Source organism: Lontra canadensis, unplaced genomic scaffold, assembly GCF_010015895.1.
Source record: "Lontra canadensis isolate GAN:19392208 unplaced genomic scaffold, GSC_riverotter_1.0 scaffold34, whole genome shotgun sequence".
Taxonomy (NCBI): domain Eukaryota; kingdom Metazoa; phylum Chordata; class Mammalia; order Carnivora; family Mustelidae; genus Lontra; species Lontra canadensis.
The window spans coordinates 1,975,988-1,997,180 of record NW_022631028.1 but is presented as its reverse complement, the minus strand read 5'-3'; the positions used below and the strand labels follow the sequence as shown (position 1 = coordinate 1,997,180).

Here is a 21,193-nt window from a genome sequence, read left to right as displayed (position 1 = left end):
AAGCTAAGAGACTTGTGTGCAGGCGTCTGTCTCCTACGCGGCTCCCCCTTGCAGAGCATACGCAGGAGCAGGGCTTATGCCAAATTTTATCTGATTGTCGGCTTATGGAAGAAAAATGGCGCACAGACTTACCTTTTTTCAGCATATCTTTTTTAAAGATTTTATTTATTTGTCAGGGAGAGAGAGAGCACAACCAGGGGGAGCAGCAGGCAGAGGGAGAAGCAGGCTCCCCGCTGAGCAAGGAACCTGATGCAGGACTCAATCCCAAGGCCCTGAGCCCAAGGCATACATTTAACTGACTGAGCCACCCAGGCGTCCCCAGACTTACTTATTTATTTATTTGTTTTTTAAGATTTTATTTATTTATTTGACAGAGAGAGATCACAAGTAGGCAGGGAAGCAGGCAGAGGGCGGGAGGAAGCAGGCTCCTGCTGAGCAGAGAGCCCGATGCAGGGCTCCATCCCAGGACCCTGAGATCACGACTGGAGCCGAAGGCAGAGGTCCAACCACTGAGCCACCCAGGCGCCCCCAGACTTACCTTTTTAAACTAGCCTCCATGTGAGCTGATTTATTACCCTAGCGTGCACTGCATTTTTTTAGGGACATTAATCCTAGGTATGATTAAAGACAGCTAAGCTATCCAAGCATGTTCCCTCGAATAGAGGAAAAACAGAAATCATGAATAATTAATTTTTCCTCATTAACATGGCTCCCATAATATTGCACTGCTTTCCTCTTGAGAGAGATTAAATTTGATTTGTACCCAGATCCTTCTATTGTTTCAGCCAGCCTGATGCGGGCTAAAGGCAGAGAGCCTGCGGTTTTCCTGCTCAGGAAAAACACTCCAGTTAAGATAGTTAAGACCCAGGGCTTCTCTGCCCTGAAGCCGCAAGGGCCCATTTCCCTGCAGGATGGAGAACTCAGAGTTCCCTCGCACCGGAGCGTGGGTAACTGCAGGAAGATTAAGGCCTTTTGCTGTTCCCGAAAGGCTAGGCAGGAAGGTAAAAAGCTGCCTTTTCCATCCCGTTCCACAAGTGACAACTTTTGGGGGATTCCCACTTGAACTCCTCCTGATCTGTGGTCCCCATTTGTAGAGCTGCTCTCGGGAGCTCTAAAGAGGGTTAAAAACACAAGCCTTGTTTTTATTGGCTTTTTTTTTTTTTAAACTACAAGTGAGCCCCAAACTTGAGAAACTGCCATTAATACTTTCAAGATGTGGGTTCTAATGGCTGCACATTTTGGCAATAATAGTGCATAGGCCATGGGAGGACAGATGAAGCCTCGGGGAAGAACTCCTAAGTAGCTGGAAATATTCTTGTGGCTTATTTCCTCCTGTCCTTTAAGCCTGAGAGGCGGTGTTCAGGACAACTGAGGACACTACATTTAATGGAGGTAATTCACATATTTAGGTATAGGAGAACTGATTCCAAAATCATCTTAAACCCCCCTTTTTGGCCTCCATACCGTGAAGCGACTGTGCAGATAAAGCCCAGGGAATGAGGCTCTTGCAACCGCAGATATAATGGGGAAGAAGCAAGTGCCCATCTGGATTCATTTGCTCACTAATGATACTTTGGATTTTTTTTCCCCCCTCTCCTCCTCCCTCTTACTCTTTCTCTTGCTACACTCCTTCTCTTCTGCCTCCCTGTGACCGTCCTGTCCCTTCTGTACCTTTTTGTCCTTCTCCTCTCCCTTTCTCCGAAACGCCACAGCCACTGACTTACAGTTTGCCAGGACGAGCGAAGGGCACCCTGTCCCTTTTGCCACAGCTGGGGACTGCTACAGTGCGGCCAAGTGCCCGCAGGTACGTGCTGGGGGCTCCCCTGACCAGGGACCCACATCCTGCCCTGCCCCTAGGGACCCTTGGCTGCGTTGGCTGCTGGGAGTGCAGAGAGATACCCTGGGAAGGGTCCTGTGCCCGCCTGCCTCCAGAGAGAGTCTCAGCAGTGCTCAGAGCTATAATCCTGTAATTCCTAGTGTTTCCCAAGGAACTGATCAGAGCTACACCCCCAAACTTCTGCATTCAGCAAAATGCACCTATCATAGTAGTAAAAAAAAAAAAAAAAAATAGTAGTAGTAGTGAAAAAAAAAAGTAAGTGAGACGCCGGATGGCAGGGGTCTTGCTGAAACAAATGATGACGTTAATGACATGAATATTACGCAGTCAGTGGCATGCTGCTCTGTTTCCTAACTGGCTCTTGAAGAAAATAAAAAGCCTACTTTGTAGCCTTTGCCCAGTTCCAAGGTGTAAGTAGTCCCCTTCCCCCACCCCACCCGACCCCACTCCAGTAACTGGTTTCAAGCCCGTGATGTTGTCACTAAATGGAGCTCCCACGCCAGGGTCAGCCATTAAGAATTCTAAACATTGCATGTTACAGAAAAATTCTTATCACTACCTCCGATGTATAAAATGTATCGTAATTCAGGCGAAGAAGTGCAAGTTTATCATCTCCTACTGGATTCCCTCCTTAGCAGAGCCACTGAACGGCCGGGGCATTGCCCAACTATACTTCCACGCTTTCTTGCCTCTTTAGAGGCCTGGCGAGTTTTAACTAGCCTTTTGAAACATGCTGGCATTATAATCAGCCCACTGCCAAATTTGCAAAGCAGACACCAATCTTTGCAAGAAGCTTCTGCCCTGAGAAGGGATAAGGAATTCGGTGATCGTGGGCAGGAGAACTTGGCCCCTGTTATTGCTCTGGTTCATACGGGGTCTTCACAAGGCTGTTGCTAAACTGTGGGTCAGGAATTTCCCACTTTGCCGACAGGCCTTCAAAAGTCTGGCGACTGGGACTGGGAGATGCATTTGGAATCCCAGGCACTGCCTCCCCAGGATGGATTTACGCCCAACCACAGAGACCATCCAAAGACAAACACATCTGAATTTTCTTTTAACGAAGTGTTTTCTCAGCCCCCAGCTTCAGAAAGCAATGCTAAACATTTTAGAGAAGTGAAAAGGAAGCTCTCAGGGAGAAAGAAAATAAACAAAGGGCATAATGATAAAAGGGGGCCTCTCCTCTATTACCCAGGAATTGAAAACTTTTGAAGTGCTGTTTCTTTAGAGCAGCTGATGACTTCAAACACCCCATTGGTATGGGTTGCATTTTAACAGCTAATACAGGAGCCCTGTCCTGCCTCTTTCAAAAGTCTGAGGATTTTCTTATTTCTCGGTGCGCATCTTTGGGGGAAGTTTAAGTAAATGAAAGGTAATTTGCATTCATTTCTTTTCATAATTCAGAGACAAATGAACTTATTGATTTGCTAAATCTGGCCCCCAAGCAGTTGCTAAATGAGAAAACCCAAAGGCTAGTGAGAAGCTAATTTGTATTTTTCTTAGCCCATTCTTCAAACCACATCGGGCATTTTGAGAATTCAAGCCTTGAGTGTTGCAGATCGGTTTTCTGGGGAAAGGTCTGTGCGAGGTGCTTTGGGGCAGACGGCTCTTCCCGGGACCTAATCATTGCACACAAGTCAGAGTAGAGGGACGTTCTGTTTGCCACTCTGCTTCTTCCTCCCCATGCACAATGTCGCTTTGGGGATCTGTGTAGCAGTAAGAGCTGGTTTGCCGTGAGCCCCCAACTGAAAATGCAGCCAGAATGTGGTTTTCTATTCTGATCACTGGGGATGTGGCATTATCGTGGTTGACGCTGGTATTGGTCTCATTTATTGAGGGTTTCCTAGACTGTAGGCTTGGCCCAGCATTTCTAAGTCACGGTAGCATGTAATCCCCACAGCAACTTGTGAGAAGCACCCCCCCCCTCACTTACAGATGAGAAAATTGAGCCACCAAAAGGTTGGGTAGCTTGCCCCAACACAGCTGGTGCTCACTAGAGGCCGGACTCCATCTCAAGTGTGTCTGAGAGCAAACCCACCCTAGCTGACGTGTCCGCCTGACATGGCTTGTACGCAAGACTTTGCAGCCTTCCCTTCTGTCCCAACAAAGAGCAAAACCTCTGTTTGTCTCAGGCACATCTTCTGCAAATCTCTCTGGATCCTCTGGCGTGCGCATAACTCTGAATTACTTTTATTCTCTTAAATCAGCAACAGGAGGTAGTAGCTATCCCTCTAGGGTCCTCTACCCCCTGCAGATGGGGGGCAAAGATGTGGGGCCTGGAGCTAAGAGGACAGTAAGTCTTTACTTCTTGGTGGCCCCCAACTTAAGGTGTTCCTTATCAGCAGAAGATGGAGGTCCTGGGGAGGGTGGGAAGAGAGTGAGGAGGAAGACCTCCTGTTCCCTGAGGTGTATGGCCTGCGCTGAGACAGCAGGTCTAGCTAGCTGTGCATGTGGCGTGAGCTCAGATCCTGGACCCGAGGGCAACTGGGGGCGTTCTTGGGCTAGAAGCCAGGTCAGCAGCCTGGACCTTCCAAGAACCCTGAGGTGGAAGTCGATGCAGTCTACCTTCTCATGCAGGGTGGGAGTAGGGGGGCTGTCAGCATGGGAGGCAGGATGGGGATGGGGAGAGAGAGGGATCCTGGGCAGTGAAGTGGGCTGGATGTTATAAACGAGTGTGAATACCCACCTCAAGGCAGGTAGCAGAGTGAGATGAGGAGGTGGCCTGGTGCGACAGGGAGGGGCTGGTGCCACTCTGAGAGGCCCATGTCTGGGGAGGCCAGGCAAGGAGGGCTTTGTGCTTCCACGTGGCCGCAATCGTGGACCCCTGTTGAGGCTCCTTGACAGAGCCACTGCTGGCATCTGTAGAGTACGGTCATAAAATAATTTCCAGAGTGTTTCTAAGATATCACCTACTCTCTGCCAGGTTATGAGTTAGGTGTTAGGTGCATTACACCTTATAATTCCCTCCTATTTGCAGGTTAGACGTTACTAACCCATTTTTACAGATGGGCTCAGGAAAGGGAAACTGTTCACCCCAGGTCACGTTAAAAGTAGAGGAGTCTGGGTCCTAGGAAAAATCCATCCTCAACACCAGAGTTTCTCAGCCTCAGCACTATTGATGTTTTGGGCTGGGTCATTCTCAGTTGTAGGGACTGTGCTGTGCACTGCAGGACATTTAGCAAGATCTCTGGTCTCCACCCTCTAGAGGCTAGTAATGCACACACATGCGTGCATACACACACACACACACACACACACACACACTCTTGCCCATTAGGACAACCAAAAATATCTCTAGATATTGCGGATATCTGGGGCAAGATCGTCCCCTGTTGAGAGCCACTAACTTAGACCAGACTAATCCCCCACATCTCTTCTGTGAGTTGGAGTCTTACCTGTCCCCATGTTATAGACGTGGAATCTAAGCCCTCAAAGGGGTTTCTAAACTCTGCTAAACTCTGAAAATATGAATGGTACTAATAAAGGAAAGGAAACCCAAGGAGTACGCCTAGTCCGGGTGGTCAGAGAGGACAAGCCAGGGTGGGATATTTATTAGGAATCTACCAAGTGCCTGGTCATGTGTTAGAAACCATTACTGATCCAAATAAAGCAATACCAAGGCCCTCCCCTCGCTAAGCTCACTGTTCTACTGGAGGCAGACAGCCAACACAAAAAACAGTGGCTACGGGTATTTTTTAGTATCTCCTGTGTACCAGCCCTGTGCTGCTTGGTTAATTTCACTTACTCCTCCCTGCAGCAGTCTGAGGCAGGTACTGTTATTACCTTCCATGTTACAGATGGACAAACTGAGTTTCTGAGATACTTAAAAAAAAAAAAAAATTCTGTACCAGATTTCCTCCCCAGGGAGGATAGAGCCAAGTTTTTACACTTAGCTCTGGCAGGCTGGGAGTTTCCACCTCACGGCCCTCCTCCCCCTGGCTTTAGTAAAGACTGCTTTGACAGAGTACGGGATTGGGCAAGGTTCAGTGAGGGAGTGAGGAAGCATTCACCGTGAGCCTGTTGGTGCAGAACATTTTAAATTCTGAAAATGCTCCTTGTGGGGCAGGAAGCCTTGACAAATGATGTCAAGTGCTTGTTGGAGTCATTTTTTTAAAGCGAGAAACAGATAGATGGGGAAAGCAAGAGAGAATCTCTGCTGCAGCGGCTCCTAAGAAATGAGCCTGGAAACCCCGAGCCCCCCGTTTTGAAAGGAGTCCTGGAGCAGGTTGGAATCCGGGATCCGGGCGTGGAAGAGGAGGCCCGGCGGCAGGCCGTGTAGAATGGGTCGCGCGCGCCCTCTGCTGGCGGTTCCGAAGAACGCGCTTCTCCTTTGAAGTCCCGCCTCGTTGCGCTTAGTACGCAGAGAGCTCCGCCGCGGCGGGGAGCTGCAGCCTAGGAAGCTTTGGCAGCGAGATCTTGTTAGAAAAATTACACTGTGGCATTTTGTTCCTGAAGGAATCTGATAATTGTAAGCAACATCAGGATTGCTGTGTTAGGGAGGCAGAATGATGCTGGTTGAGAGCAAGGACTTTGAAGTCAGGAAAATGTGAGTTGGACTCTCACTGTATCCTGCAGAAGTTAATCACCTCCGCTGGGCCTCAGTTTCCCCATCTGTGAAGAGAACCCCTTCATAGTGCTCTTAGGAGGATGCATGAGATGCTGCATGTAAAGTGCCTGGCCCAGACCTCCGCCCCTCCTTCCAAAAAAACCCTCATTAATTAGTGGCTATCGTAATTGATTAATGTCCTCCTTCCCAAGGTCCCTTTTACTGTGTAGCCTTTGCTCAGGACATCACGTGGACTAAAAATCTCTTTCATTGGCCATTTCTTCCAGGGTCGTTTTAGCATCAACCTTTACGGAACCGGCCTGTCTTTAACTGAATCAGCCAGATGGATATCACAAGGGAATTACGCTGTCTCCGACATTAAGAAGTCCCCGGTAAGGTTACCTAGTGGCTTCAGATGGGTTTTGTTTTCTCTTACCTTCTTCCGTGTTCGTCTGTTGTGGTGGTGCTAAAGGAACGAATGTGCTTTCCCATTTCCTCAAACCATTATGCGAAGTGTCAGGATGAGAATGTAGGAAATAAATTGAAGGTGAAGCGTGGATAAGTGAGTGTATCAGAAAGAGCCTTGCTTCCTTTCTGGTGAATTCTTCCCTGAGTCACAAACCTGTGAACCATCCAGATAATTAGAGGATGCTTAACCAGGAAGCTGAAAGCAGGAAGAAGCCTTTTACGAGTGTGTGGCTCAGACCCTTTGAGTTAGCCAACGTGAGATTCCTTCTGTGAACTTAAAGAAAAAGATGTATCTTGTTGTTTTGAGAAAACTCGAAATACAAAAGAGGCTGGAAGAAAGGGATAGCTTACCAGGTGATTTTTCTGGAGAGTTAGGGAAACACTCAGGGGTTCCACACTAACCAGCTTTTCATGCTCTGAAATCTTGCTGCTTGTGGTCCAAACGGAGCACCAGCATCACCGGAGGCTCATTGCAAAGGCAGTTTCTCAGGCCCCAGAGCTTCTCAGGCAGGATGGGCCGCTGAACAAGGTCGCCGGGTAGATCATTAGCGCAGCACAGCTTGAGAAGCACTGGTCTCCGCAACTGCGTCTCAGCGCTGTTTCTTAGAATCACCTGGGAAAGCTTAAAATGCATGTTCCCCCCGCCCCAGCCTGACTCACCAAATGGGAACCTTGGAGGCAGGGCTAGAATTTTAAACTCCCTGGACAATTCTCTTGTAGGGCCAGGGCAGAAATTGCTGCCTCTTCATCAACCTTCCCTCAGAACTTCTGAGGACCTGGGATAGGAACCTGACCTGTGGACAAATGGGAAATTTACCAGAGTATGACCCATGGTCCCAAGTCCTTCTTCAACCAAGACCCCCACCCCGGGGGTCTCCTCAGAAGTGTGGGAGGGGAGGAAAAATGAGGACGAGGACTGGAAAAGCAGGTACCGTTCCAAAGTAGAGCTGCCAGCTCAAATACAGGATACCCAGGTAAATTGGAATTTGAAATAAACAAGCAACATTTTTTTTTAACTGTAAGCTTGCCTTAAACATTGCATGGGATGTGTTTCTTCTAAAAAAAAAAAATATTTCTTTGAAATTTACATCTGACTCGGTGTCCTGTATTTTTATTAGCTAAACCTTATCAAAATCAAAATATAAAAAAGAAATTCAAGCTGCTTCCCCCCGGAAGAAACAGCCACTTGTGACTTCCTGGGGAAATCCCAGAATTTCCCGTGCCCATTTTTTTAGCTGCCAGGGATAAATTTGTCTATAAAAAAAACCATCTTACTCCCTTTTTTTCCCCTAAGCCAATCAGCCCCTCATATCTAATTCACTAACTGGCCATTTTGATTGCTCATAAATCATTAAATGTTTTCCTTTGCACTGAAAGGAGTAAAGATAGCTGACCACACACGTGCTTTAGCAGGTGCTCCCAAATTATTATGTTCTTCCCCTGCCACTACCCCTCACGGTCCATACATATTATGGAGCAGTTGCTCAGAGGAACAGAAAACTTAACTTCCCAAATGGTCAGACATGAGGCATGATTTCGTAGGAAACCATCCTTGTAAACTATGTAACATAAGTTTCAGTCCTGTTAGCCCATTATCAACACGGCTCTTTTCATCCCGAAACTAAAAATTATTGTGGCAGGGAGCGCCACCTGCTGGAGAGAATGGTCTCCATCCTGCAAAGATCTGTTGGCCGGTTCCCAAGCCTGGGGAGGGGAGTTAGCCTTTGCTACAGGGAGTCGGTTTGACAGTTGTCTGGCAGCGTTTTCCTTTTTTTTTAAATCTTGGTGTTATATGACAGCTCAAAGAGCCTGAGCTTAAAATTAATCTCCAGGGTCTGTCCAGCACTCTTTATGAACCCCGGGAGCTAGGTCAGAGTCTTCCATAACCCTTGGCAGCCCTGAGAAATGTCAAACCAGTGTTCCCCTAAATCAGTGGTTCTGGAACCCGAGTGTGTATCAGCATCACCTGTGACATTCATCAGCTGCAGGGCACAGGCAGCCTCAGGTGCCTAGGGAGTTCAGGTCATGACCTCCAGGGTGGTGAGTTCGAATCCCACATCTGTCTCTGCACTGGGCGTGGAGCCTGCTTGGGATTCTCTCTCTGCCTTTCCGTCTGCCCTTCTCCCCCAAAACAAATGAAAGAAAACCACAGCCAGCCTCAGGAGGGGCTCAAAATGTATATTTCCAACAATTTCCTGGGTAGTGCTGATGTCCCTGGCCTAGGATCACATTTTGAGGACCACTGACCGGGTTAAATCAACCCCAGATCCTTCCCTTCAAAATTGGACCTTTTAATTTCCCTGAATAACCAGTATTCCATGTAATGGAACACAGTTTGCCAAACTGGATAAGTTCCTGCTCTCACCATTACCTGCCACCGTGTTCCCGAGGCACTGAGGCCTTGGTCTTCTGTGGCTCTGAGACCCTAGCCAGTCCTCTCCTATCCAAACGGCCCTGCTCTGATTCAGCCTCAAATCATCACTCCTTACTTTTTTTTCCCTTTTCTACTGGAAGCTACAGGGAAAAGGGCATAGAAAATAGTTCTTTTCCCTTTTCTACTGGAAGCTACAGGGAAAAGGGCATAGAAAATCTCAATTCTCCAAACCGGGTTGTCAATAAAATGTTTTCCCCAAGCAGAACTATGGGGAAACTCTAGTCACAACCAGGAGAAAATTTAATTGCCAGAACCACTATCTCATCATCAGGAGGAAGAACCAGTAAAATTAAGTCTCATTGTCAGGTTCACTGGGGGGCTCTCCAGGTGTCCTGGAAAGATACTTCTCCTATATTTAACTAATATGAATAAGTACTTTTATGATTGAAATAGCAACACTTACTGGGCAAATGGCATGCATTAAACCCCATTTTCCCCAGCTTTCTCATCCTATCTGGAAAGGGAGTTTGAGAAGGTGGGTGAGGGTAAGCCCATCACGTCGCTTTGGCCCAGGGATCCCAGGCCCGAGTGCCAGCAGGCAGCCCCTGATGCTGAAATGAGAGCTCCCAGTGGCTGCAGAGAACAGAGGTTCAGCTCGCAGACCCCCCAAGTAGGGTTGCCTGTTCCCTCACTTACTAGCTCTTGAGCAAGGTGTTTAACTTCTGGGGGGGGGTGTGGTTTCACATCTGTAAAATGAGGATCATCGTTGGGTTCTTCTAAGGCCTATAGGAAGTAGGGTCCAAAAGTTGTCTGATGTCCCGAGGCAAACAGCATGCCCACAATAGTTGTTAGCTCTCAGTGTTATCCCGCTTCCCTGCCCTGAGGCTTGCAGTCAGGTTTTAGAAGCTGGCCAAGGTGACAGAGGAAATAGGCTTGCTTGAGATGGAAAAGTGGAAGGACAGGGAACAGTGGCCTGAGTGGGGGCTGAGTCTGGACCTGGCTGGCACCCAGAGCACCATGGACTTTCTGTCCCTGGTGCTTTCTGACACCCCCTTGGCCCCGGGGGGTGCTTTACCTTCCCCTGCTGTGCTCAGGAACTAGTGAGTTTCTACTCTGCTTGTGGGTGAGGGACAGACAGACAGACAGAAAGGGGAGCATGGCCTGGATGTGAGACGGGAGAGACCATGCTGAAATGCCAAGCGAGCTCTTCTGCCAGTAACATTCCATGCACCCTCAACTCAAGAACGCACCCAGGATATGAAAGGGCCCTTGGCCCCATCCACAGGTCCTGTGCAGCTACGTGACCCATTTTCCGAGCTGTTCTCCGGCCCTCTGTCTGGGAGGAGGTTCTGGAACAGTCCTGAGAGCCGAGGGGGTGAGGGGGAGGTTCACTTCAGGCCACATGGAAGAGGTGCCCCCCGAGTCTCTGTGCTACTTTGCATGGCTGGGGAAGTTGTGGGGTCCGCAAGGGGCTAGGGGCCCATGTTTCTGAGGCCTGGCTGCCTGCCCCGAGGCCCGAACCACATTCCTTGTTCTGGGAGAAGGGTTGAAGATTGAGGAATTGCTTTGAAATTAAAAATGAACTCTGTATTGTCATAGAGGAGATGGACTCAATTTGTATCTTTTAGCTCATTCACAACCAGTGGAGTTAAGGTAACATGAGATAAAGGTGGGGTGGAGGGCGGGGTGCATGTATATACATGGGACGGAATCGGTTCTCATTCAGCTACCGTGGGCTGCCTCCTAACCCACAAATCGCTTATGAAAATCGAGCTATCCACAAGTATAAAAATCATACTATAGACCAGTAGAGAAAAACTACATTTTACAGATGTGTGTTTTTCCTTCCCATAGAAGTTCGATGTTTAAATATATTCTTTTTTTTTTAAGACTTTATTTATTTGAGATGGAGAGAGTGAGAGAGAGAGCACAAGAGTGGGGTGAGGGCAGAGAGAGAAGCAGGCCTGAGCAGGGAGCCCAGTGTCAGACTCCATCCTGGGACTCCAGGATCTATGAGCCGAAGGCAGATGCTTAACCAACTGAGCCATCCAGGCACCCAATGTTTAAATATATTCTAAATGTTAGGCAGTAGGGGCATCTGGGTGGCTCAGTCATTTGTTGTCTGCCTTCAGCTCGGGTCATGATCCCAGGGTCCTGGGATGGAGCCCCACATCGGGCTCCCTGCGCAGCCGGAAGCTGGCTTCTCCTCCCTCTCCCACTCCCCCTGCTTGTGTTCCCTCTCTCGCTGTGTCTGTCTGTCAAATAAATAAATGAAATCTTTAAAAAATAATAACAATAAAAATAAATTAAATAAATGTTAGGCAATGTATATATTCACATCTATGTGACTCTATGTATATATATGTGTATATATCGATCAATCAATCGATAATCTCCTGTGTTTTATGGGCAGCTCACCACCAGCACACTCCAAAGAAATATACATAAACACACCTCAAACGAAGATGTGCTGACTTTTCTAAATCACATGAGCCTACTTCCCCTGTTCATATTGACCGAGAAAACCAGAAAATACAGTGAAAAGTATGAAATATAAACTATTCATAATGGAACAGATAGTTACTCATTTTAATTATATGTAATAGCTCAAACCAAGCTAGGAAAATACTCATTTGAAAGAGCTTTTTAGAGGGCTTGCTCTAATGAAGAAATAAAAATGATTTATAATTAGTGTTTCATTGTATGTGAGTGGATACTACTAAGATACTGGGAAATATACCTTTTTCTCTAAAATAGGCACTGTTTCCATGACAATCGTGTTTATGCTAATCATTTTCTTAATGTTTTTTTTTTCTTTGTACTCTGTAGTAAAAATGATGAGTTTTCGCTCAGACTTTATCTAAATCACATTAACAGAGTCCCAATTAGTGAAATAGCAGGAACATTGCAAAGCCATTATCAGCAACTTTATACTTACCCAGACTTTTCCTCATCTCCATGAGAGCAGACAATGATGGAGATTCACACCTAAAAACTACTTTTATGATAATAATAGCTAATATTTTTTGAGCACGTACATTTGGCCAAGTAGTCTGCTAAGTACTTTATGTACATTCTTGCATTTACACCAAACCTTTGAAGGGAGACAAATATTATCCCCATTTTACAGATGCACAAGGAAACCAAGGCGTAGAGAGTTTGTTTTAAAATGCAGTACAGGCCAGTCAGTCTGACCCTGGTTCTGTGCACTGCTGGGGCAGGAGAGAGTGTGGATAAAGCATGAGCTTGGATGAGACAGAAGACATTCCAGCACATCAGGATTCTCCAGGCCCGGAGACCAGGGCTTCAGCCTGTGGAGAAGGTTCCTAGCTAGAACCTTCTAGAAGATAGAAGGCTGGAGCTAGCTAGAAGGATGATCTGGCATCAGATCCGGTTGGTGGTGTCAGACCAGCTCCAGAACTAATATGAACCCCTAAACGCAAGACCAGTTAGGGTCTTAGAAATCAGTCTTCCATCTCAATAACACTTATAATCAAGGGGAAGTGAATTTTTCAAAGAGAAACTATTTTGTTCTCTTTATTTGTTAAATTGGCAAGGCTATTTTCCTTTCTTTCTTTCTTTTTAAATGAGATGATCCATTATTTGCAAGAGACTTTCAGAGCTTGGCCATAGGAAGCAAATCTTCACAACCTTGACCCAGTTCTGGGAATGTAGCCCAAAGATATCCTGGAATGCAGGCACAAATAGGGTTCATCACAATGTTGCTCCCAACAGTGGAAAATGTGAAACATCTAAGATGCCAAACATTGTGCAAGAATGGAGGGGTGGAGGGTGGCTAATATGACATGGTAAATTTACACAGTGAGCTACACTGTGTAAATTAAGGAGTTCTCTGAGGCATGGTCAAGTGTTAGGGAATGAATTAGCCAAGCAGTCTGAATTGCAGGTCAAAACAAAGAGTGTACATCAGCTTCAGCCTCCCATTCACTCATTTATTTATTCATTTAACAAATGTGTATTTCGTATCACTCTGAGCCATACTCTGTTGGGTTCTGGAGACCTTGGAATTGAAAAAGACATAGGCCTTACCTTCACAGGGCTTACACTGTAGCAGGAAGACAGATGTAAAGAATGAATTACCCAGTTTTGCCCGATGCTGTGTGGCAGGAAACTGGGGAAGGAAGGTGTCTGAGAGGGAGTGGTCCTTGGGCTCGGTTCTGAAAAAATTAACAGTCAAAAGGTGGGGTGACCCAGTGTACACCAAGGGGAGAGGGACACAGAAGAGGGTTCCAATTACAGGGAATGGCATTGTATGTGCAAAGGCCCTGTGTGATAAAAGGCGTGTCAGAAGAGCAGCCCAGAGAAATGCAGAAGTCTGGGGTCGGGTAGAGGGAAAGGATGGTATCTGGAGAGTCACAAGATGAATCTGGAGAGGCAAGAAGGAGTAGACTGGAGGGCCAGCAAACTTCGTCTGTGAAAAACCACATAGTTTATGCTTATTTATAAACATTTTAGACTTTGCCAGCCAGGAGGCAAAATCAATAATATTATGTATTTATATGACAAGAGTGGAAAGAAATTTGTATAAAGTTTTTATTGATTGAGTTTTAAAAATAATAATTGAGTTCAATTTTTTTGCCATACATTTTTACCAATGAGAAGAATGGAATATTCGGAGTGGAAAATACTTTGCTTAATTAGCTGAATATTTTGCTTACTTCTCTATTATCAAAATTGGTTCTAAGTGTTTCTTAATGCTGGTCAGAGATGGGATTTTCTGTATTTCATCTTTATAAACGTTTTTTAAGTGATACAAAAAATATATCCACAACTGATATAGTCCAAAACCATATAATTTTCATGGAGCATATTTATGGCTTGGCAAGCATTTCTAGAATTCTGTTAGATTTTTCTCTTGGTATTTGCCCTTCAGCATGTCATTACATCGCAGATTAGGTACTTGCTATGAAGGTAAGATGGAAGCTTTGTTACATGGATTTTGAAGTATGATATTTTATTTGCACTTACATCAAAGTCCAAAAGATGCTGCTGGAATGGCAGCTCAGGCTCAGAAAATATATCCACAAAAACTTATGTGGCATGACATGTAGCTTCTTGTTTTAACTTTCAGTAGAATGGAAAGTACAGAAAGCAGCCTAACATTACTTCTGATTGGAACAATGTTAATTGCCATTACAATGACTTTACCACGGTATAAGTTGGGCCTATAAGTAGAAGTCTTGCCTTGAAATTTAAGTTCAATTCACTAGGAAATATTGTCAAGTCGATAGCAAAAGCTAGTGTCCAAAGCCAGTGAGTGTCCAAGGGCAGTGATGGAGAGCAGTTCTCATTCAGAAACCTTTAAATCCCAGCCCTGTGAGCTCAAACATTCACAGTAAAACTTTATCATTACTCAGTTATCAAACTGCTGGATGGTGGCAGGAGTCAGGGTGTTCAACTTCTAGTTCTGACCAAGTTTATAAAACTGATGATGGATAAGTCCCCAAGAGCAAAAGATGTTCATCCTTGATACTGCCGATTCGATGACACCTGATAGATTCTTGTATTTTCCATAGAGTGCCTACTGAGGGTTAATACAATGAGTAATTACAGGCTTCAAACATCTTACATTTTTTTGAAGATTTTATTAATTAATTAATTTATTTATTTGAGAGAGAGAGAGAGCGCGCATAGAGGTAGGGGGAGAGGGAGAAGCAGACTCCCCGCTGAGCAGGGAGCCTGATGTGGGGCTCCATCCCAGGACCCTGAGATCATGGCCTGAGCTAAAGGCGGACACTTAGCTGACTCAGCCACCCAGCCACCCCAGCATCTTATATTTTTATGAGCTTTGTAAATTTGGCCAACTAACTCTTTCTCTGCTTCTACATATTTTTTTTTAAATTATGTTAGTCGCCATACAGTACATCATTCTTTTTTTTTTCAAAGATTTTATTTATTTATTTGACAGAAAGACACAGCAAGAGAGGGAACACAAGCAGGGGAAGTGGGAGAGGGAGAAGCAAGCTTCCCTCTGAGCAGGGAGCCCAATGCGGGGCTTGATCCCAGGACCCCAGGATCATGACCCGAGCCGAAGGCAGACGCCTAATGACTGAGCCACCCAGGTGCCCCAACGTAATTTGTTTTTGATGTAGTGTTCCATGATTCATTGTTTGCATATCACACCCAGTGCCCATGCAATACATGCCCTCCTTAATACCCCCCACCAGGTCACCCGCCCTCCATGGTCCTCCCCTCTAAAACTCTCAGTGTTTCTTGAGGCCTGTAGTCTCTCATGGTTTTTCTCCCCCTCCAGTTTCACTCCCTTCATTTCCCCCTTCCTTCTCCTAGTGCCCTCCATGCTATTCCTTATGCTCCACAAGTAAGTGAAACCATATGATAATTGACTTTCTCTGCTTGACTTATTTCACTTGGCATAATCTCCTCCAGTCCTGTCTAAGTTGATACAAAAGTTGGGTATTCATCCTTTCTGATGGAGGCATAATACTCCATTGTATATATGGACCATGTCTTCTTTATCCATTCATCCGTTGAAGGGCATCTTGGTTCTTTCCACAGTTTGGTGACTGTGGCCATAGCTGTTATGAACATTGGGGTACGGGTGGTCCTTCTTTTCACTACATCTGTTTCTTTGGGGTAAATACCCAGTAGTGCAATTGCAGGATCATAGGGTAGCTCTATTTTTAATTTCTTCAGGAATCTCCACACTGGGGGCACCTGGGTGGCTCAGTGGGTTAAAGCCTCTGCCTTCGGCTCAGGTCATGATCCCAGGGTCCTGGGACCAAGCCCCGCGTGAGGCTGTCTGCTCAGCCTGCTTCCTCCTCTCTCTCTGCCTGCCTCTCTGCCTACTTGTGATCTATGTCTGCCAAATAAATAAAAATAAAATCTTTAAAAAAAAAAAAAAAAAAGGAATCTCCACACTGTTTTCCAAAGTGGCTGCACCAACTTGCATTCCCACCAACAGTATAAGAGGGTTCCCCTTTCTCCACATCCTCTCCAATACTTGTTGTTTACTGTCTTGTTGATTTTGGCCATTCTAACTGGTATAAGGTGGTATCTCAATGTGGTTTTGATTTGAATTTCCCTGATGACTAATGATGATGGAACATTTTTTCATGTCTGTTAGCCATTTGTATCTTCTTTGGAGAAGTGTCTGTTCATGTCTTCTGCCCATTTTTTTACTTGATTATTTGTTTTTTGGGTGTTGAGTTTGAGGAGTTCTTTATGGATCTTGGATATCAGCCCTTTGTCTGTAGTGTCATTTGCAAATATCATCTCCCATTCTGTGGGTTGCCTCTTTGTTTTATTGACTGTTTCCTTTGCCACACAGAAGCTTTTTATTTTGGTGAAGTCCCAAGAGTTCATTTTCACTTTTGTTTCCCTTGCCTTTGGAGACGTCTCGAAAGAAGTTGCTGTGGCTGATATCAAAGAGTTTACTGCCTATGTTCTCCTCTAGGATATTGATGGATTCCTGCCTCACGTTGAGGCCTTTCATCCATTTAGAGTTTATCTCTGTGTATGGAAGAGAATGGTCAAGTTTCATTTTTCTGCATGTGGCTGTCCAATTTTCCCAGCACCATTTATTGCAGAGACTGCCCTTTTTCTATTGGATATTTTTTCCTGCTTTGTCGGAGATTATTTGACCATAGAGTTGAGGGTCCATATTGGGCTCTCCATTCTGTTCCATTGATTTATGTGTCTGTTTTAGTGCCAGCACCATACTGTCTTGGTGATCACAGCTTTGTAATATAGCTTGAAATCAGGCAACGTGATGCCCCCAGCTTTGTTTTTCTTTTTCAACATTTCCTTGTCGATTTGGGGTCTTTTCTGGTTCCACACAAATTTGAGGATTATTTGTTCCAACGTTTTGAAAAATGCCTTTGGTATTTTGATCAGGTGACATTGGAAGTATAGATTGTTCTGGGCAGCACAGACATTTTTAAAAAATATATTATTTATTCTTTTGACAGAGAGAGATCACAAGTAGGCAGAGCAGCAGGCAGAGAGAGGAGGAAGCAGGCTCCCTGCTGAGCAGAGAGCCCAATGCAGGGCTTGATCCCAGGACCCCAAGACACAACCTGAGCTGAAGGCAAAGGCTTAACCCACTGAGCCACCCAGGCACCCCCAGCATAAACATTTTAACAATGTTTATTCTTCTGATCCATGAGCATGGAATGCTTTTCCATTTTTTGTTTCTTCTTCGATTACTTTCATGAGTGTTCTATAGTTCCTAGAGTATAGATCCTTTATCTTTTTGGTTAGGTTTATTCTTATGGTTTTTGGTGCTATTGTAAATGTAATCAATTCTCTAATTTCTCTTTCTACAGGTACATTGTTAGTGTATAAGAAATCAACTGATTTCTGTGCATTGATTTTGTATCCTGCCACATTACTAAATTGCTCTATGAGTTCTAGTAATTTGGGAGTAGAGTCTTTTGGGTTTTCTGCATAAAATATGTCATCTATGAAGAGAAAGCTTGACAACTTCTTTGCCAATTTGAATACCTTTTATATCTTTTTGTTGTCTGATTGCTCTTGCTAGGACTTCTAGTTCTATGTTAAACAATAGTGGTGAGAGTGAGCATCCTTGTCATGTTCCTAATCTTAAGGAAAAGACTCTCAGCTTTTCTCCATTGAGAATGATATTTGCTGTAGATTTTTCATAGATGGATTTTAGGAAATTGAGGAATGTTCCCTCCTTCCCAATACACTGAAGAGTTTTAATCAGGAAAGGATGCTGTATTTTGTCAAATGCTTTTTCTGCATCAATTGAGAAGACCATGTAGTTCTTTCTCCTCTTATTAATGTGTTCTGTCATATTAATTGATTTGTGAATGTGGAACCACCCTTGCCTCCCAAGGGATAAATCCCACCTGGTTGTGGAGGGTAATCCTTTTAATGTACTGTTGGATCCTATCAACTAGGATCTGAGAATTTTGACATCCATAGTCATCAGGGATATTGGTCTGAAATTCTCCTTTTTGATGCGGGGGGTCTTTGCCTGGTTTGGGGATCAAGAAAATGCCAGCCTCATAGAAAGAGTCTGAATGTTTTCCTTCTGTTTCTATTTTTTGAAGCAGCTTAAGGAGAATAGGTATTAATTCGTCTTTGAATGTGTGGTAGAATTCCCCAGGGAATCCATCAGGTACTGGACTCTTGTTTTTTGGGAGGTTTTTGATCACTGCTTCAATATCCTTACAGGTTATTGGCCTATTCAGGTTGTCAACTTCTTCCTGTTTCAGCCTTGGTAGTTTAAAGGTTTCTAGAAATGTATCCATTTCTTCCAGGTTGCTTAACTTATTGGCCTATAGCTATGGATAACAATATCTTTTAATTGTTTCTATATCCTTGGTGTTAGTCATGATCTTTCCCCTTTCATTCATAATTTTATTAATTTGGGTCCTTTCTCTTTTCTTTTGAATAAGTCTTCCCAGTAGTTTATCAATCTTATTAATTCTTTCAAAGAACCAGCTTCTAGTTTTGTTGATGTGTTCTACTGTGTCTCTGGTTTATAATTCATTGATCTCTGCTCTAATCTTAATTATTTTCCTTCTCATGCATGGATTAGGCTTAATCTGTTGTTGATTCTCCAGTTCGTAAAGTGTAAAGATAGTTTGTGTATTGGGGATTTTTCTATTTTTTGGAGTGAGGCTTGGATGGCTATGTACTTCCTGCTTAGGACCACCGTTGCTGTATCCCATTGGTTTTGGACTGATGTGTTTTCATTATCATTGGTTTCCATGAATGGTTTAAATTCTTCTTTGATTTTCTGGTTGACCCAAACATTCTTGAGCAGGAGGGTCTTTAGCTTCCAACTGTTTTAATTTCTTTCAGACTTTTCCTTGTGATTGAGCTCCAGTTTCAAAGCATTGTGGTCTGAGAATATGCAGGGAATAATCTCAGTCTTTTGGTATCAGTTGAGACCTGATTTGTGACCCAGTATGGGGTCTGTTCTGGAGAAAGTTCCATGTGTGCTCAAGAAAGAATGAGTATTTTATTGTCTTAGGGTGGAATGTTCTGTATATATCTATGAGATCCATCTGGTCCAGTGTGTCATTCAAAGCTCTTGTTTCTTTGTTGATTTCCTGCTCAGATGATCTGTCTATTGCTGAGAGTGGAGTGTTGAGGTCTCCTACTGTTAACATATTATTATCAATATGTTTCTTTATTTTCATTAACGGTTTTGCTTATGTAATTAGCTGCTTCCATGTTGGGGGCAGAGATATTTACAATTGTTAGATCTTCTTGTTGGATAGCCCCTTTAAGAATGCTATAGAGTCCTTCTGTATCTCTAACTACAGTCTTTAGCTTAAAATCTAATTTGTCTGATATGAGAATTGCTACCCCAGCTTTCTTTTGAGGTCTGTTGGCATTAAAGATGGTTCTCTATCCCTTCGCTTTCAGGCTGTATCTTTAGATTCAAAATGAGTCTCTTGTAGACAAAGCATATGTGTGGATCCTGTCTCTTTATCCAATCTGTAACCCTATGCCATTTTATGGAAGCATTTAGACCATTCACATTGAGAATGATGATTGAAAGATACAATTTTATTGTCATCATATTGCCTGTGAAGTCCTTGTTTCTATAGATTGTCTCTGTAATTTTCTGTTCTATGTCACTCCTAGGGTCTTTCTCCTTTTTAGACACCCTCCCCTTAATATTTCTTGCAGGGCCAGCTTAGTGGTCACATATTCTTTCAGTTTTTGCTGGTCTTGGAAGCTCTTTATCTCTCCATCCATTCTAAATGACAGCCTTGCTGGATAAAGAATTCTTGGCTGCATGTTCTTCTCATTTAGTACCCTGAATATGTCTTGCCAGCTCTTTCTGACCTGTCAGGTCTCTGTGGCCAGGTCTGACATTATTCTGATGTTCCTCTCTCTGTATGTAAGGAATCTCTTCCCCCACACTGCCCCTAAGATGGTTTCCTTGGTTCTAAGATTTGTGAGTTTTACTATTCCATGCTGGGGCATTGGTTTGTTCTCCTTGATCTTGGGAGGGGTCCTCTCTGCCTCTAGGACACAAATGATTGTTTCATTCTGCAGATTAGGGAAGTTCTCAGCTATGATTTGCTCAAATAGATCTTCTGGTCTTCTCTCTCTCTCCACCCTCTTAGGGATCCCAATACTTCTGACATGGAACTGTTTCATGGTGTCGTTTATTTCTCTAATTCTGTATTCATGGTTTTTAAGCTGTTTGTTCCAGGCCGCTTCCTGTTCCTTCTTTTCTATCAGTTTGTCTTCTAGATCACTAATTCATTCTTCTGCCTTGTGTTTACCCTAGCTGTCAGAGAATCTAGATTAGATTGGAGCTCATTAATAGTATTTTTAAGTTCTGCCAGATCCACTCTCATTTCTGCCCTTCGAGAATCTATGTTAGCGTTGATAGTTTTAGCCATCCTAGTTATTATCTGCACGACTGTTACCTTGAAGTCTATTTCCAACATCTTGCTTATATCCATATCCATTAGTTCTGTGGCAGAGGTCACAGTCTCTGAATTTTTCCTGTGTTGGGGGTTCCTCCTCTTAGCCATTCTATTGAGGGGTGGTTGAGGGAATGTACAGAGTGCAGATTATTCACTGCAACCCAGGCAAGATGCACCTGTTTTATAGGGACCTTAGGGTTGTTGGCCTCTTGTTCTTCCAGCCTGTCTTCTGAGGGAGGGGCCTGACACACTGTTACTCAGGCAACCCTGTTTGGACAGAGTTGCCCTGCCCCCTGTGTGGGGGATGGGCTCAGTAAAAACCAGTTTGGGGGGCTTTTGTTCTCTGGTGGTTTTCTCTGGTGGCTTCCCCTGGCAGCTTTCTGCATCTCTTCCAAGAGTCAGAGGAGAAGTCACCATATCAAACTTCTGTCTCAGAGCAGAGAGATAGCAGCCTGTTCTCCAGTGAGCTCTCCAAGCCATACTGCCTCCTTTTTTGTCTGTGCTGCTAAAAACCGCAGAGTCCTGGGTTTTGCACCCCACAGCAGTGCTCTCAGCCCTCGCTTCCAGGT

At 44.6% G+C, this 21,193-nt stretch overlaps 1 protein-coding gene across 3 annotated transcripts in view; it reads left to right on the top strand.

The window, feature by feature from the left end:
• Positions 1-21,193, top strand: part of ADAMTS9 (ADAM metallopeptidase with thrombospondin type 1 motif 9) — a 164,907-nt gene that overhangs the window by 138,929 nt on the left and 4,785 nt on the right. For all 3 annotated transcript variants that reach the window (XM_032867326.1, XM_032867325.1, XM_032867324.1), the window contains 2 exons: positions 1,713-1,804; positions 6,668-6,772. In XM_032867326.1, coding sequence (XP_032723217.1) covers positions 1,713-1,804; positions 6,668-6,772 — 197 coding nt within the window. The remainder of the gene's footprint in view (positions 1-1,712; positions 1,805-6,667; positions 6,773-21,193) is intronic.